Source organism: Sinohyriopsis cumingii, unplaced genomic scaffold (genome assembly GCF_028554795.1).
Source record: "Sinohyriopsis cumingii isolate HCF-2022 unplaced genomic scaffold, ASM2855479v2 utg001887l, whole genome shotgun sequence".
Taxonomy (NCBI): Eukaryota; Metazoa; Mollusca; class Bivalvia; order Unionida; family Unionidae; genus Sinohyriopsis; species Sinohyriopsis cumingii.
In genome coordinates this window covers 111,891-130,756 of record NW_028316078.1, presented here as the reverse complement: position 1 = coordinate 130,756, position 18,866 = coordinate 111,891, and the positions used below count along the sequence as shown (strand labels likewise).

The window sequence follows — 18,866 nt, the reverse complement described above, 5'->3', positions numbered from 1 at the left end:
AACTCTTTCCTTTTCTTTCTCTATTCGCCCCATATACTTTCAACTCACCCTGCGTTCATGTTAATTGCTATTTTAGCATTTGGCTTTATTCCGTCAGCTATGTGAGAATGTGTCCTGGTCAAGTTGAAAATATTTGGGACAAGTTCAACTTGGGGTGTCATTAATTATAAACAGAATTATTGTTCCTGTTTGAATTTTCAAAACTGTCTAACTCTAACGTGCACGAAACGTGACAAAGCGTCCAGCCGTAGTTGTTTTCAAATGGCATCCTCAATTGTCACCGCTGGTACGTTTAAAACCCTACAGATGCCAGGATTCTTAAAAGCGGATAAAGAGATCTCTATTTGACAAGTTTTGATAATAATACGACCGTCATTTCTCCGTAAACACCGATGTTATGTTTACTGTTTTCCCTCAAAAGTTCAAGCCATATCTAATACAACTGTTCCTCACCCGTGAATAGTACCAAAAGTTGCTTAACTCTGCAAACGTGACTTCCCATGAACAACCAAGAGCTACATTTGGCTGTTTCGTAATTTGCAATCCAAGTATTTGCTGTAATAATAAATATAAAAAATCCTTCAGGAGATTTTTTTTCTAATCTTAAGAAACTGTAAAAAGCAAATTACTGATATATTTTTTTACCGGAAATCACCTGGGAGAATGTCACAACACGGCGGGAAGTTAAAAATTGTGAGGGATTTAATGCTTTGAGATTGAACTGAACTCATTGTCCGGGTTAACGGCGAGAAGAACGATATGATATTGTTATATGCATAAACACATTTATAGACGCAGAATCGGGTAGATGTTCTGTGTTTTCGCTTTTTTTGTTTTGTTTGTTCTTCGATTATTTATCTTGTTTTTCTATTTTATTTATTTATTTATTTTTTCTTTCTCTTTTTTGTTTTCTTTTATTCTTTTTTTTTTCTGTTTTGTTACAATCGACCGTAACATTTGAATGTTGGTTGGTTGAAAGACCTTTTCTTAATTTGTAAATAGTAGTGGAATCACGTAACCCGTAACCCTACCTGTCGTCCCCAATTTAGAATTACCGGTCTATTTTTTGGCATTTCAAACTGGATGATTTTGACACAGTGTTCTGAACAATTTGGATTGCAATATAGAGCTAATACGCCCATAATCTGGTGCATACGTGTCAGATGACAATATATTTATCACGTGACAGTTACTCGAGAAATAAACAGACACTCGAGTAACATAATCAAAATAAGCTAACTACTTCTCAAGAGTTAAACAAGAACTTGATTGATGGATCAGCCAGTTATCCATTGATGTTGCTAAAGTAATTCTTAATGACGACGGAAGGTGCATTTCCAAGTTTTCAAAACTGCCTTTGATACGGAAATATGTTCTACAGATCGACCAAAGACCGCTTCATCCAACAGTAACTCATACAGATCGACCAAAGACCGCTTCATCCAACAGTAACTCAAAGGCAAGGAGTGTGAAATGTGGCGAGTGTCTAAAGAAGGGTCGATATGTGCACTCAAGTATTGCCAGCAGATCAGTCTGGAATAATTACAATGCATCATGAATATCCAAACCACCAACATGTCAATAACTCTGGAGTAATTACAATGTATTATGAATATCCAAACCACCAACATGTCAATCAGTCTGGAATAATTGCAATGCATTATAAATATCCAAATCACCAACATGTCAATCAGTTGGAGTAATTGCAATGCATTATGAATATCCAAACCACCAACATGTCAATCAGACTGGAATAATGGGCAATGTATTATGAATATCCAAACCACCAAAATGTCAATCAGTCTGGAATAATTGCAATGTATTATGAATATCCAAATCACCAACATGTCAATCAGTCTGGAGTAATTGCAATGCATTATGAATATCCAAATCACCAACATGTCAATAACTCTGGAATAATTGTAATGTATTATGAATATCCAAATCACCAACATGTCAATCAGTCTGGAATAATTGCAATGTATTATGAATATCCAAATCACCAACATGTCAATCAGTCTGGAATAATTGCAATGTATTATGAATATCCAAATCACCAACATGTCAATCAGTCTGGAATAATTGCAATGTATTATGAATATCAAAATCACCAACAAGTCAATCAGTCTGGAATAATTGCAATGTATTATGAATATCCAAACCACCAACATGTTAATCAGTCTGGAAGAATTGCAATGCATTATGAATATCCAAATCACCAACATGTCAATCAGTCTGGAATAATTGCAATGTATTATGAATATCCAAATCACCAACATGTCAATCAATCTGGAATAATTGCAATGCATCATGAATATCCAAACCACAAACATGTCAATAACTCTGGAGTAATTGCAATGCATTATGAATATCCAAATCACCAACATGTCAATCAGTCTGGAATAATTGCAGTGTATTATGAATATCCAAATCACCAATATGTCAATCAGTCTGGAGTAATTGTAATGCATTATGAATATCCAAACCACCAACATGTCAATCAGTCTGGAATAATTGCAATGCATTATGAATATCCAAATCACCAACATGTCAATAACTCTGGAATAATTGCAATGTATTATGAATATCCAAATCACCAACATGTCAATCAGTCTGGAGTATTTGCAATGCATTATGAATATCCAAACCACCAACATGTCAATCAGTCTGGAGTAATTGCAATGCATTATGAATATCCAAACCACCAACATGTCAATCAGTCTGGAGTAATTGCAATGCATTATGAATATCCAAACCACCAACATGTCAATCAGTCTGGAATAATTACAATGCATTATGAATATCCAAGCCACCAACATAGCAATACAGCCATATCGTACACTTAGCTCTACAACAGTCCTGTCATTTTATCACACTGTTTAATGTATCCAAAATGATTTTATTCCTTTCTATGTTTATTGTTTGGAAACATCAATTCTGTTATAGAAAAAAAATATAAGTTATATTTTGTCTAGCACCAGTTGTGTAACTTGAATCCCGTCCATGGGTGTGTTTCATGTTAACGTTAAAACAAATAAATAAAAGATTTATGACCACCAATCCACTTATTTGAAATCACATTCTCCGTTAGTAAGAACTGAAAAATAAATGTTCGTTTTAATGTTAGTTTTGTCTCTTCGTAGGACACTGTGGTATAAAACACGGATCCCCCACTAATGTAAACACAATACCCTTATTTTAGGTTCATTATTACAGAGTGTGGCTAAAGGAATGAAGCGTACATTATGCTTTGTGAGAGAAACATTAACCAATTAAAAATCTTCATTGAAGAGGCATATGTCTTAATCATTGATCTGCCACAACCACCACCATCACCAAAAACACACTAATAACAAGAAAAGTGTTTAGCGTATTATTCCATCTTATATTGAACCCGATTTTCTTACAGAAACTGCCAACTTACTTTCAAACTCATAGGGTATTGTATTTTTACGGACATCACAGCGTGTGCTATTTCGAAATCACAGGGTATTGTGTTGCATGGACACTGTATCACAACTTGTGCTATTTCAAACTCACAGGGTATTGTGTTGCATGGACACTGTATCACAACTTGTGCTATTTCAAACTCACAGGGTATTATGGTTGTACGGATACTATATCGTAGCGTGTACTATTTCGAACTCATGGGGTAATGAGTTTGTATGCACACTATATCGTAGCGTGTACCATTTCGAACTCATAGGGTAATGAGTTTGTATGCACACTATATCGTAGCGTGTACTATTTCGAACTCATAGGGTAATGAGTTTGTATGCACACTATATCGTAGCGTGTGCTACTTGGAATTAATAAAGTATTCTATTTGTATTAACATTATATCACAACGTGTACTCTTTCGTGGAGAGAGGATAATTATGGACCGACTAAACCAAGCGTGTAGTCTGGTTCCCTGCTTAGTATGCTCCCTCTGTTGCACTCCGCTATACTACAGCATAGTATAGCGGAGTGTAACGCAGGGAGCATACTAAGCAGGGAACCAGACTGTATGCTTCCTGCGTTGCACTCCGCTATACTATACTATAGCATAGCGGAGTGCAACGCAGGGAGCATACTAAGCAGGGAACCAGACTACAAAGCGTGTCGCTAATCCGGAACACTTCGTCGTAGCATGTACAATTTCACTGCCTTACTTGGTTAAGAGAGGCTACCTCTCTTTGAAATGCAAACGTAGTCGACTTCAGATACCACAACATCCTGAAACAAACTGCAATTTAACATTATCGTCAACATTTTTCAATGATTTTGCAGCTCCATAAGGTTTCAAAATATATTGAGAAATAAATGTTTGGAAATACTGTACATATCATTAATCTACGTAGAAATCTTAGAGATGAAAAACAAAAAAAATATGTATGATACATCCATTTTGTTTTCCCAAAGCAAATAATAATAATAATAATAATAATAATAATAATAATAATAATGACAACAACAATAATAAATAATAAATAAATAAACAAATAAATAAATAAAGTAATTAAATAAATAAATAAATACAGATTTAAAAAAAACAGAACAAATAAAAACATTATGTCACAGCAAAATTTCAATATTTAAACATTTGCCTTAAGACTAAGAATGGGTTTGTCCTTCAATTTGTGAATTAATTTTCATTCACTGACTTTGGGCACGATGAAAACGCACTTCAAAAGGTAATTTTTAGGTCGATGATACCAGTATTTGATGAGATTGCAAATTATAAACAAATAAATAAGTTGGCTTAATTTTAAATATTCTTTCTGTATTTGGTCAGCGTTTATTTTGTAAAACTGCAAGTTTTATATTTCAAAGGGTGTACTATGTATCCATTTGTACGCATGTTGAAAGGAAAATAAAATCATATATCACCTATATGAAAATAATTGCCCATATAGCATTCTGTGAAAAAACGCACCACATTGTAATAAACCAAACAACGGGAATGAATGTCAGAAATCTCAGATTGAGTAAGATGATTTTAGATGATCAGTGAAACGTCTTAACCGAGAGCAAACTCTTACTCGAACTGCCTTTGTCATGCGTCTTATTATATAATGTACGTTAAATTGATACAAATTAAACTCAGTATCAGACGATATCAAAATTTCATGTTGAAATCTCTCGTATTTTAATTAGCTTACCTAATGAAAGCTATCATAACCAGAGCTTGAGTGTGCACTCCAGTTTCAGGAGTTTCGTGAATTCGAGGTCTGGCCCATCGATCATTAAACTTTACTCGACTGCAAATCTTGCTAGAATATATCCTGACCAATCAAAAGCATGCAGTTGCACATTTCGAGTCCGGAGTAAGATTTATTATAAAAAAAGAATGCAATTGCACATTTCGAGTCTGGAGTAAAATTTATTACACAAAAGGTTGAGTCAAGTCTTGATACAGAATATTTTTTTCACTAATCTCAAATTTTCTTCCTCAATTTATGTTATTTGAATATATTTCTTTTGCTTTGTTAGTAACTGATTTTTCAAGGAACAATCAACATGCACCATGGATTAAAATTTCTTTCAATGTCTCTTGCTTTGTCTCTTAGGAAATTTGAAAGGATTTCGGTATGCATATTTAATTTGTATTATTTGTTGGCTTTTATGTTTTATATATCTGTATTTTGAACCTGACCTTGTCCAAAATCAAGTTAATAGTCTACCTTAACCACTGGATTGTGTTGTGTAAACAACACATTACATAACTAATATTTCTCCATGAGTGTGGATTAAATTTTCAGGTCATTATCAATGGAGGTCAACATATTTATTTTGGTCTGGGTCTAGGACATCTGGCTATCACTTGGAAATTCCTAATTTTGTTGACAACTTTTAATGTTTTAGAAGTAGACTGACCTTCATCATGGCTCTGTTATTGTATCTTTGCTTTTTATATAATGTTGTTTAATGGAAACCAATTACTCATTCCTCCTTAGCATCTGAAGCAGAATCACATTTATTGTTGTGATCAGTTTTTCGTTTGAGTGGATCTATTTGTTGGAATTATTATTCACTTGAACTACAAAGTGCTCAATGACATTCTTCGACTAGAACATTAATTTGGAATTATAGTGAATTCAGACAAGGATATTTTGGGTTATATTATTGTGATTTCAAACTAAGCACATAATCGCACTCCAGGCCATTGGCACAATAGCTGGTTTAAAACTGTGTATTCTACGGAAATAAATTACTCGTTGTATTTAACAAAACGTGTTTGCTTTCGCTCTTTCTGTTACTTATTAAGACCATAGAGTCGTAAAAATGTCCTCAAAATTTAATAAATTCCTCATTCCTCTACTCTTTGCTCAAAACTAAAAAGGCTTCCATTTGTTAATTTTTAAAATTAAAAGAGGATTTTTATTTTTTTTCTCACTATATCTGCCTATGATAAAAATATTGATATTGCCGCATGTATTATAAGCAAGATCATGCGAATTCTCAAAAGAGGAGAAATTGCCAGAATTTTTTGTGAAACTGTTGCCTGGCATTTATGATACTGATCCGGCATTGTCTCGTACCAAGTCTTCATGTGATTCACTTTGACCAATGAAATCTCAAGAAAATAGTTAACGGTGGGGTAAAAACTGATACAACAATGTTACTCCACTTATTCAACCGTAAAGCACCTCCACTAAATTATCCCATTATCTGTTTCCATGTCATTTTATATATTTCCCAAGGTTTTGATCCTGAGGTTTATTATACGATTAGTTTGCTAATTTTGCGTTTCACGATTGCCCTGATTGTCGCAACCCGCACTCAACAGGCAGTATCGCGGGATACCAAATGGATAATGTTATCGATACATTGGAAGAATGCGGGGGGGGGGGGGGTAGAGAGAAAATCCAGCTCATTTCTGAACCAGTGGTATCATCTTAGTCCAGAGGTGGGCAAACTTTCCAGTACACAAATTTACACCTTGTCGCGGGCCGCATAGTTCATTAAGTAAAATAATTAATATTTGAAATAGCAAAATCAAAGGGTTTTTGTAAATAACATCTAATTAATTTTCAGTTGTTAATATGTCGTTAATGTTTGAAATCTCAAACTTAAACTTCAAAAGAAGCACATTTATTTGATAAACAGAGTCACATAAACAGAGTCAGTGCGAATGATGACTTGTTCCTAGGCCGCATAAAACCCCTTGGCGAACCGCATGAAAGCCCTTGGCGGGCCGCATGAGGCCCGCGGGCCGTAGTTTGCCCACCCCTGTCTTAGTCTGTCTGTCTGTCTGCCTGTAGATAAGTATTTACGTACATGCGTGTATGTATGTATGTATGTATGCATGTGCATGCACACACATATTTTCTTACGGGTTAGTTAATAACTTTGTTCGCTTCATATTATATCTAATTTGTAATGGTTTGTCAAATAATCAAAATTACTATTCAGTAAAAATATCAGTGCCTATACCATTACTTTACTATGAAATAAATATAGCATCCATTTACCAGTCTGCTTTAAAACATGTTTTTAAATCGCTAGCAATATGTGTTATATATGTGTTATATATCAAATTACTTCTTTGTAGCATTATCTATTGTGTTATGATAATGTTTTTGGTCTGTTGAAAACAAATTTATTTAGTTTTATTTTTTTAATTTTTGTGTTGGTTTTTCTGTGATACGCCGTTCAGGCCAAATTGTTACTCCTACTTAGTGGTACTTCAACCTTTCTATTCACTGGGTCCACAATAATGAAATACATTCAAACAAAATACCAACGTTTTCTTTCTTTCTACTCCGGGTACTGCAAAAGAATTAAAACAAAGTTTCATTCAGTGTATTCTTATATACATCGTTGTACTCCTCCCGGCCATATTTAAAAAAGAATTACAAATATATCAAGTATATAGTCTAATTCCTATTGTACCCGAAATCTATTTTGATGGTCAGTGCTGATCTTTTTACATATTATACAGCACGAGAGAAACATTTATTTTATCAGTATTTCTTTCTTGTTACTACGGGAGTATGTGTTATTAACTCATTCAAGCAAATCCGTGTATGACCTTCCTCTAAGCAGACGATACTTACATACGTTCACTGTTAAGTAGCTAATCCTTTCAAAGAATCATCTTGTTATTTCGCTTATTTCCTGTCTATATTTGTTATGTAATATGTCAAGTAAACATTATCTACTTCACACCAATTTAATACATTTATAGACTGTTGTTGTTGTTGTTTTGAGTTTAATGCAAGATATTATATACATTGAGGCCAGTGTAACTGGTAGATGAATAACCCGAAGAAGAGGAAGAAGAAAAAAGTAAGAACCACCAACCCACGGGACGATACTGGCAAGCTTTGTCACATATCCACATTGCCAGAGTCCGAGACTCGAACTCAGGCGAACAGAGGTGAGATGGTAGTGCTCGGTCAAAAGCTCCCGTTGTTCTATGGCAAATATTTATATACTAAACATGGTCACCTTCTTGAATAGGTCCCTTTACAAAACAAATAGTTAAGTTTGATTACGATTCACTGAACCAGATGATCGAAATTTTATTTATTTGATAATTTACTTTACATATCGTTCATTGTAATGGAAAACTTGATGCAAGCCGCATATAAAAATTGCATTCGTTCACAATGCAGTCAAATTAATCTATATGTTTGCTTGTTTTTTGTTGTTGTTTTTTTTTTGTTAAAAGAATTTATGTATATTCAAACGTTTTAATTATTTTTTTTATCTTGCAGAACGTATTTAAGGTTGTTGTAACTTTGTTTTCGCTTGTATTTGGAATTGATCTAACAAGTATCGAAGTGTCTGTTTTGCTTTAATTACATTTTGATATATATTTAACTATTTTGCATATGTTCTGGATGTTCCTAATATATTTGTCAATTATGAGCAGATATCCACTCTAAACAGGTGTTTGATTTGAATAGAAGTCCTTTTTGAGTATGTGTCCCCATACGCTCGCCGTAAACTTCAAGGACATGATGATAAGAACTACAATATATTTTTTTTTAGGTTTCTGTGAATATTCAGCTTTAAGATATTCCCTCCAAAAGCCTTGACAGATTGTTCAATATTAATCAATATGTTTAAAGAGGTACACAGCTCTGACAAGGGGGTGAAAAATCCCCTTGTTTAGTTGAGAAAATTCTGTTGTGAACTGTACACTAATTTTTTTGATAAATTCTTACATGGTCTGTATCGATTTATCCAGTATCACCAGTGACAGATCAACTATGTGGGAAATACCTCTGCAGGCATGTAATTTGCCTGATAGCCCAATATTTTAGATATAAAACTAATACATTATTTAATATAGTGTCTGTTTATATTAACGGATTTGTTAATAAATCCACTGAAATGGTTAGAAATTGTGAATCGTAATATTGACAGCAATTTCCATCAAATATAATTCCACTTAGTTTAAAAATTAATCGTAAAAATCTTGAATCATATTATTCTTACAAAATTGAAATCCTGCTCACAATCCTCTATGCCTCTTTGTTTTTAACAGCCAGGGCGTGCATAAAAATGGCTCTTAAGATTGCCTTAAGTTACACTGACTCTGCATATATTTCTTACAAAACAGGCTGTCTGCTAATGCAGTGCATGAGAGGTAGTGTTCATTTCAGATTTAAATACCAATGTTAACTAAATATCAATGTTAACGATCTGCTATAAGGTGTGCATGCACAAAACTATCATTTCAGATACGAACAAATATTATTTTGTGCTCGCAGTGCACGTGCGCTAGTAATTCTTAATTTTACTTGAGTGTTTTCGTATCTCTGTACGAGTTGATTCGTTCGTGCAAAACTTACACTGCTGCTGTACTTTTCTTTATTAACAATGGAGTAAATACTGTCAAGTATACATATATGCATGTCTGTATTCGTACAAGTGGGAGAAACGAACAGACGGATGGACGGATGCATGCAGGTATTTATATCTTAACTATATCGCCTGCTCATAAGAAAAATTCTGCCTATCCTTCTGAAAAGTTTTCTTTTTTATTTCTTATCTCTGCAATTCACGTAAATATATACATGAATGAACATGTTCGCAGTTACCCCTGATAAGAAAGCTCCGAATTAGTAAATTAGCTCCGAAAGCATCTTTTCTTATTGCATAGCTGACCACAGTTGACCACAGGGATGGTCGTTAAAAGGATTCTAATGCACGAAATATCTCTCCATGACTTGGTACAAACTGCTCACTATGACGTCATTTTGTCTCGCCTGTCACGACTATCGCAAATCACGACACCAGGCACAGCTGATTCTATCCTTTCCTCTGTTAGCTACCCAAATGGTTGATACAATATTGGGGTAAAACAGTGGATGGTTTGCAAAAATAAGCTGCCATTTGTTTCTAAAATGAATAAAAAAACTGAGGATTTTTTTTAGTTGGGTGAAAAACGGGCAAACAAAAAGAAGTCAAAGGTCAATGGACTAGAAACAAATAGGTCAAAATTACGTCATCGCAACAAATGAGATATATATGGCTTAGACAGTCTCAATACCTACTGGTGTCCGTTTAATTCCTTTACAAACAATACACGGGTTTCTCATGTTTCATTTTAGCAATATCTTTCAAAGAAAAGTTGGAATATACGTTACCCTGCCCTCCGTGAGTGTATGCAATAGGTTGCACGACGAATAATTTATCTTGTAAAAAGAGAGCTTTCATACTGTCATATAAAACTGATTTTATTTTCATTGTAGCTTAATGACAGCATCTTGAACATGTACATTCATGCCCTTGGATTTGGGTAGAAGGTGGTCGTGGAGGTGTGGGGGCAAGCGGTAATGTCTAATGCTAACTATGCGTAGGTACGATATACGACTATTTCTTATTTTCTAACTGATTCGTTAGAGAAAGCGAGGATGTGAAGGCTGGAGGGGTATTTGAAAACAAACCATATTAATAGAGAAGAACATACTATTTGGGAGAAAAAAAGTGGATTCAGTCCTTTCCGAAAACACTGACGATACATGTACATACATGCTAACAGGCATTATGGGTTCCTTGTCTAATGGAAAGATGGAATCAAATCAATTAAAGTCAGCTACTTTTGTTGCTTGTGCATAATACAAAGCATAGATTTTCAATAAAATAAATTAGATGATTTAGCCTGACTGAATGGCTGTTTGTACTTTGTTGTATGGCTCATACAGCATACATGTTTATTATTACCCAACTCTTCTTTAAGCATTACATGCCAGACGATTCATTTACTATCTGTCCAGGTTAACTATACAATTGAGTTCATCTTACAGTTAATTTACTAGTATCGTATTTAAAATTACGAAATTTAGCTTTAAAGACACATGATTAAATAAATCCAGCAAAAAGCAAACCACGTTTTAAAATTGGACTCTGTCTTGAGGAACAAACTTCTGTCATACGCGTGGGAAGAAAGTCTAAAGTTTATACGTATCAAAGCGCCAACGTTCTTTCTGGTTATAAAGAAATGTAGGGCTTTTAAAATTCTGTAATTCCCATAAAATGTAGAAAGTTGGCGCAGAGCCCATTCATAATATAATCTTTTCCATCCAAGACCGATACATAGCATACGTTAATATAAATGCGCACTTACAAGTTATTGTACACACACACACACACACACACACACACCACCACCACCACCACCACCACCACCATCATCATCATCGTCATCACCACCACCACAACGGCCACGACCACTTCCCAGTTTTGACTGACCGATCAGTCTGAACATAGTTATCACAGCCAATAATTACCAAATGATAGATAACGTGTGTGTTAGAAGTTTCGGAGTATGTTAGAAATATAAAAACTGGGGGAAGTGCTTACGCTAGCTGTGCATATAATGATATGTGTAAATGTATGTCAGCCCCTCCCGCTGGTTTAAAGGCGGATCGTAGAACTAGTTTGGCCTGCTAATAGACTCGACTTGATGGCATTTTATAAGAGCTCCCATTCTAGTTTGATCTATGGAGTTTGAAAATCTTGGTTAAGAATAAAGGCAGCAAAACAGCTGTAAAAGAATCGTCATGTCGCAGCGGGAAGACTGGAATGCTCTGGGGTTTACGTGTAATAGCGGACTAAGTCTAAATATACGGATACTTTTTATTCCATACCTTGGTTGAATAATTGCGTTGGCAAAGTTTCTTGCTGGCCAGGTCTGACAAACCGAGAAATAGGGGAAATATGTTTAGTCATATATCAGGAAATGTTTAATAGAGTTTTGTACATCAGCAGATGTTTTTATTGTGCTAGTTCTAAGCCAACAAAATATTCAGTCGTTTCACAATTTCTCAGGAATTGACGCTATGATTGCACTTACAGAGAACATCCTGGTTCTGCTTTTAAACACGAGACTGGGCTTTAAACGTTAATGAAATATATAACCCAACAATGATAAAATGCTTTCTGAAACACAACCTATAGTTCATTCCAAGTATTAGATGGTATCAATCCAAACCTTCTGGTAAATCCCAACAAAAATCTAAATAATGCAGCATAACGGTCGGGAACATCGCTAGCCCATTTCTGTCAGGTAGTGAGACAACCTCAGTAGTAGCTGTAGGAATACATGTCAGTTTTATGTGTTGGGTGAATAGCCTCCGACAGAGCGCAACACATATGTTACGATAAAAAGGCTGATAGTATTTCGATTGTGACTTTGTCTCCTTTCTCCTCAACACTATTCCAAGTGAACAAAAGTAGTTCGGAATAAAGTTCCTAATGGCGACGAATTACATTAGAGGTTTATTTCTCGACTTGACTGAAAAGACTGGGGATAGTATGACTGACTGCATTACTCGGACCTTTGCCAGTTTTGGCCTAAATGTTGCGATTAGAAATGATATCTATCCGGGTACCTGGTGCTTTTCTGTGAACAGAAAGCAGAAGCCCAATGGTGTGCCGGTTGATGTTTGGGCAAGCATGTAGTAAGTGCCTAAACTTACAGTGAGAACTGAAATTTGGATTAGACACATTTTAAGCAAGGGGTGACAGTGGAGGTGTTGTGTGCTTGGTGGGATGGGGGTAGAATGTTTTACAACCAAGATATATGTTTTTACACCTAAGGAAAAAAAATATGTTTCAGGATTTGCGTCTATTCCCACATTTTTGACTACGCATCATGTTGAGTAGAGACCATTAATTTAGTCAGCACATGTGATCGATACAAAATGCTAGGGTAATTATATTTTCAAAGTAGGCTGCTTTGGAATTGGTAAAAATAGAGACTTGATTAAATTCTAAATGAGTTATTCAATTTGCATTTCAGATACAATTTCTAAAAAAAGAAGCGAGTAACTTAGATGGCGGACTGGAAAGTGGAAGAAAATTAGACATATTGTTTATTTACTCTGGAACTAAAATCTGTGCAATTCATTTTGCACGACACTATACAGCAAGTATTGTGCTAATTTGCCATTGAACCCTATTAATCCATCCCTGTATACATTAGAAACATGCAAAAATGGAATTCAAGTGGTGCCAAAAACCCTGATGCAATGTTGTTTTAATTTATTGATCAAATAAACTCTCTCTCTCTCTCTCTCTCTCTCTCTCTCTCTCTCTCTCCAATATCCGTCCTATCACAAGTTATAAGTATCCACTGAATTGTTACATAGATTAAGTGTTCTTTTCGTAATGTTTTTCTTTATAATGCCGCATGATAATATTAGTGATGCAGAGGCTACTCGAATATATTTGGATAACTTATGACCTGAATTCACTAACATGTGGACAAAGAAGAAATACAAACTTAAATTCAGAATAAGTGGTTTCTACTAGCATTCATAACTTCCAGCCCTGAATTGCCCAGCAACTCTCAGTTTAAAGAGGCTAGTGGGAGAAGCTCTTTAAAACTTACTTGAGGTTCCTGTCCATGACTTCAATCAATGTGCGTTAAATATTGTTACAACCTAGATAGTTATCTAATTGCCAGAAATATTTCTTCCCCGATAGTTGTTGATAAGCCCAATTACGCAAAACGTGTATCTTATGGTTGTATCTCCCAATATGCAAAACGTGTATCTTATGGTCGTATCTACCAATACGCAAAACGTGTATCTTATGGTTGTATCTGCGTTACCTGCATGTGAACAATCTCATTTTGTTCAGATATTGCTTTCTATCTGGATAGTCTCTTGATCGATCCTATTGTTGTCATTGCAGAAGGACTGATGTTTGCAAATCCAAGTCAAATTCGTTATGTGAGACGTTCAATGGTTTTCTGTGTACCTGGCACTTTCTCTGTGTTATATTAAAGACACTGTTCTTTTTTGGCAGTGTTCGCAAAAGGCTTTGGACACATTTTTTTCTAAACTCAGATCGTAATGAATCAGGATTTAGGTAAAAGGGCCGCAAGCGTAGTTCTCAAAGTGGTTGTATGATATTTACGAACATTTGTTAGCAACTAAATAGCACTGTGTTCTAGATGTCACTTCTAGTTCTGTAATTCAAACTATTATCTACTGCAGGTGGTATCAGATTCACAATGATCTCCACACAACTGTATGACAAGTATGAAAAAGACTTAAAGCTATCTCCAATGATCTTATCCAGTGTTATTAACTTGTATAGACCCTTTCACTATTACCTTCAGAATTAAGCAAATGTTTCTATTGTTATCACGCCAACATCAAAGAAATCGTTCATTCAGACGTGAGAAATAAAATGAAAAAGAGACTAACACCGATCTGATCTGATCTGACTGTGGAAATTAATCGTTTGTGTACAGTCTATATCCGATATCATATACGATTAGGCAGAGAATAAATATTTCAAAGGTGAATTGATACCGAAATATAAGTATATATATGGACGTAAGGCAAAAGTAGGGAAGGTCATCTGATGAAAAAGGAATACCAGATTAAAAGTGCGAGCACATGATGCTCAACCGTATATTTGCAGTCAATTCACTGAAAATATTCATAGCTATGAATACAGATCTAGATAGTTGTCTAATTCGTAATGCGCGTCTAACATCTGCAACAGGAAAACCGCGAAACATTTTTACATGAACTTGCATTTGGGTCTGTAAAACATTAGTTTGATAAGGAACTCTTTAGTAGAACATATCTCAGAAATGTAAGATAGTCTATAGTTTACTGGTATTATCATCTTTTGAAGCACCTTACTGTAGTACGACAAGAAAAGCTTCAGAATGACTAAACTCCCGCTGTGAATCCTAATTATGGGCCGTTCGTAAAAATTCCATGACACATTGAACGATTTTGCACGTACAAAATGGTGGTTTACACAAAAAATGCCTTGCGTGCTTGAATGCATCGAATGCATTGAAACCAAGATTTAATGAACTTTGATCGTACGGATATTCTGCATAAACTTAATGTCAGGAGAACAAGGGAAAATCTCGGAGATGAAAGAAACTGTGTTCTTGCCTGAAGAAGAGCTGTACTGTGGCATTCGACAGCTGTGCAGCCTAAAACCACTTGAGAGATTGTAAAACTTCAGATGGGTGCTTGGATCAGTAATACTTCACTCAAAAAGATGGAAATCCATAAATTATTTGAAAATTGGAATTATGCCTGTAGTAACAGTACAACTCAATAAGCACAGAGCATGCTCTATAAGTCTTCCACCTTTGCGCACCCTCTCTCTCTCTCTCTCTCTCTCTCTCTCTCACACACACACACACACTCACACTCACACACACTTGTCGTCACCTTTTCAGTCATTACTGTGAAAACTTAATTGCCACGGTTCTTGAGTCTCTCATTAGACCGAATTATCCTCACAGTATGGCGTAAATGACTAAAGATAAATCAAAATAAGGAAAAGAAAGAGACAGACTGATATATTGATATATTACTTTGAAATTAACCGAAATCCCTATTACTTTATATCTTAAAACAAACTGGAAGAGATACTCCATCCATTTCCGTGTATTTTATTGTTGTCATATAACTTCTTTAATCACACGCTGGTAGTTTCAGAAACATAATTGCTAGGATTTATTCTTTTCTTATCACTTTATTTTCAGATACACATTGTCCCTAGCTAACGTAATAAAAGAAATATAGTTGTTCAATTTTCGAAATTGTAATAAATATTTGGAGTAAGGTGGTTACGATTTTTATTTAGCCATCCTCCACGACTGATTTTATAACCAGTTCTTTTTATCTCTGAAGGAAGAAAGAGAGATTCAAGAAAAGAATAGATATTAATTAGACAGTGATATAAAACGGTTAGATGAAATGAAGCATAAAAAAGGACACGATATTAATAAATTACCTTGGGGCACATAGCGCATATTTACAACATCGTTGTTGTAAATTTAAACAAAAATTCGAGGATCGACCGAACTAAAATTGCAAAAATTTAAGTATCAGTATCCAGTTTGTAATACTCGCTTAAAACTCGCACTTGTTTCTTAGAGTTGCAGAAATACCCATGTTCTTTAGCGAAAATAATGGAAACTTTCACATGTTAATGCTGTGTGTCGTTTGTGTTCTGGTTGCAAATGATACAATTATTACAAACAATTTGACTTGAAAGTCATTTAAACTGCATCGATACTGCCTTGATGGATTAGAACTCATCACAGTCACGTTTTATATTTACACACAATATACAGTATTGTCTATGTTAAATTTAATTTAAAAACGAGCTGTTAAATATTTATAAGATATTTTAAAAGGATATTTGTATGTGTTACTTTTCTATTGAAATATAAAACTTTGAGACTTACCTATAAAGTTGGCGACCTGCGCCTCGTCAATCCATAAAGAAAGTTTGCTCTTGGCTGTGATTTTTGTCAAAACCACGAGAAGAAGCAACACAATAACTCCATTCATTGTTTCCAAATAGGCCCACCAAGCTCGTGATGGATCCTCTAGTTCAAAGTTTTAAGTCAGACTCCGCCCTGAACAAAATGCTAGATTTGTTTTTCCACCTGACCTCTCTGATATTGGCTTTAATTGCAAACAGACATTCTCGAGCTGAAGCAGGTTAATCATACGTGAAATCACTATGAGTTTCATTTTGTTTCCAAAACTATTAAATACCTATCCAGATATCCGAGAAATCACCATCATTAATAGTATCTTTTAAGTTCAACACGGAAATATTCCTAAAATTCTTAATACTGCGGAAAATCGCCTGTCTACATGCTCGTACTGCTGTTTTGGTTCCTTCGTTCGCCTTTGCCAGCTGTATTTATTGCCAGCAGTCGTCTTGTTAGAGAGGTGTACCCCTCTGCTCATATTTAATTAAGACTGACCAGTCTGACAATGGACTTAGATGGCGCTGCGAATTTTGCCGATGGATGAAAATCTTCACTTGAAAGAGGGCGGGCACCGTATGATAGCGAAGGTGGATTAGAACAGTAACCCTAATCCAAAAGCAATCACATACCACAGCTGATAGACCGGGGGTGCTACTGAACCGAGGTGACTTTATTTCCTTACTATCAACTGTTTTACTAGACCCGTAATTGGCCGTAGCTGGTGAATAGAAAACTCTGTTCAGATAAACTTGTACAAAAGGGTACACCGGTCCAGTGGGGATGATAACGTGGGAACTGTAAGACCCGAAACTCCCCCAAAGTTTATTCCATCTCTCCGATGTTAGAACCTGTTAAATCTAGGTTAAACGTTCCTTTATTAGAATGTTTCGCTGTAAAAATTTGACTAGTCTTTCCTCACCAGGGCGCCTTGTCCCTCACTTAAGCATCTTCAAGCAAGCCATTTTCAACTACGATTCGTACGAATAGTCTTGCTCATTTATGATTTCACCGCAGTAAAACAAACCTTCTTATGCCAACAACAGAGTATTTCTAGGCTGAAGTGCTGTTATCGTTCGTAAGTAGTCGTCTGTATCTCTGTTAGGCTCTTTAGATATCATAGCTTCTTGGGGAGAAAACCGCTATCACAGCGTTCATGACTATTATATAGGCAACAAAAGACACTCTTCAGATCGACCTGTTTGTTTCCGCAAGGGAATCACCCTCTTCTAGGACTTGAAAGGGCCAAACGGCGTTTAATTTGTTTGGTTAAATTTAATTGCACGCAAAATTATTGACTTTTACCTGTTTGAATATTCTATTAATTTTACAGCTTGTTGTGAGAATGGGATATTATGGAAGAATTAACATAACTTATCGACTCGAGAGAAACTTGACAGAGGTTTTTGAACCGCGTGGACACAGATTTTCGCCCATAGTAGCGCCAATAGTAAATGGAAATCTTAAGCCTAAGCTGTCGTAGGTTCGAATTTTTTTTTGAACCTGATGATTTGAAAAATAACCATTTTACGTCAAAGAGCGTTATCTCTTTGTATATTGTTTGTATTGAGGGCGTGTGTAATTTGACATATTGATAGTAGATGGTACAGCCATATTTTGTTTCATTTCTGAGGTACGTCGCCTAAGATCTTTTAATAAAAATCATATATTAGATATTATTTTGTTTTTAAAGCCTTCTGTTGCGCTATGTTGGTTTAATAGTGCATGCGGATTGGCAAGTCTTAACACAATAGGATTCGAAAGATGTGTGCAACACCTATAGTTGCTATTTCAGAAATGTAATAACTTGTCATTTCAGTCAATGACTTTCTTATAATAGGGTACAGATATAGGGCAAAACTGAAAATATTCCAGCACATTTCAACTGTGAAGTTTTTTTTAGCTCACACGTTGTTCTTTATCGCTAATTATTAAACTATTGCAAAATAAAAGTAAAGTGGTGTGTATGTGAGTGGTTTGGATTTTAAATGTAGCTTGAACAATTTTTCAGTCATATCGCTACGACTTCTGCAGTGTGGCAGTTTAAAGTGATGTCTAGCACTGGGGCATAATGCCACATACCTGTAGTATAATGTCCCACCCAGTCACATTATCCTGAGACCAGGCCGACCAGTCCTAACATTAACCTCTTAAT

At 35.3% G+C, this 18,866-nt stretch overlaps 1 protein-coding gene across 1 annotated transcript in view; it reads right to left on the bottom strand.

The window, feature by feature from the left end:
• Window positions 1–17,789, bottom strand: part of LOC149771380 (uncharacterized) — an 82,092-nt gene extending 64,303 nt beyond the window's left edge. The window contains exon 1 of the mRNA XM_089948519.1: window positions 16,679–17,789. Within this exon, the coding sequence (XP_089804645.1) occupies window positions 16,679–16,784 (106 nt within the window). The 5' untranslated portion in view covers window positions 16,785–17,789. The remainder of the gene's footprint in view (window positions 1–16,678) is intronic.
• Window positions 17,790–18,866: the final 1,077 nt, after the last annotated feature.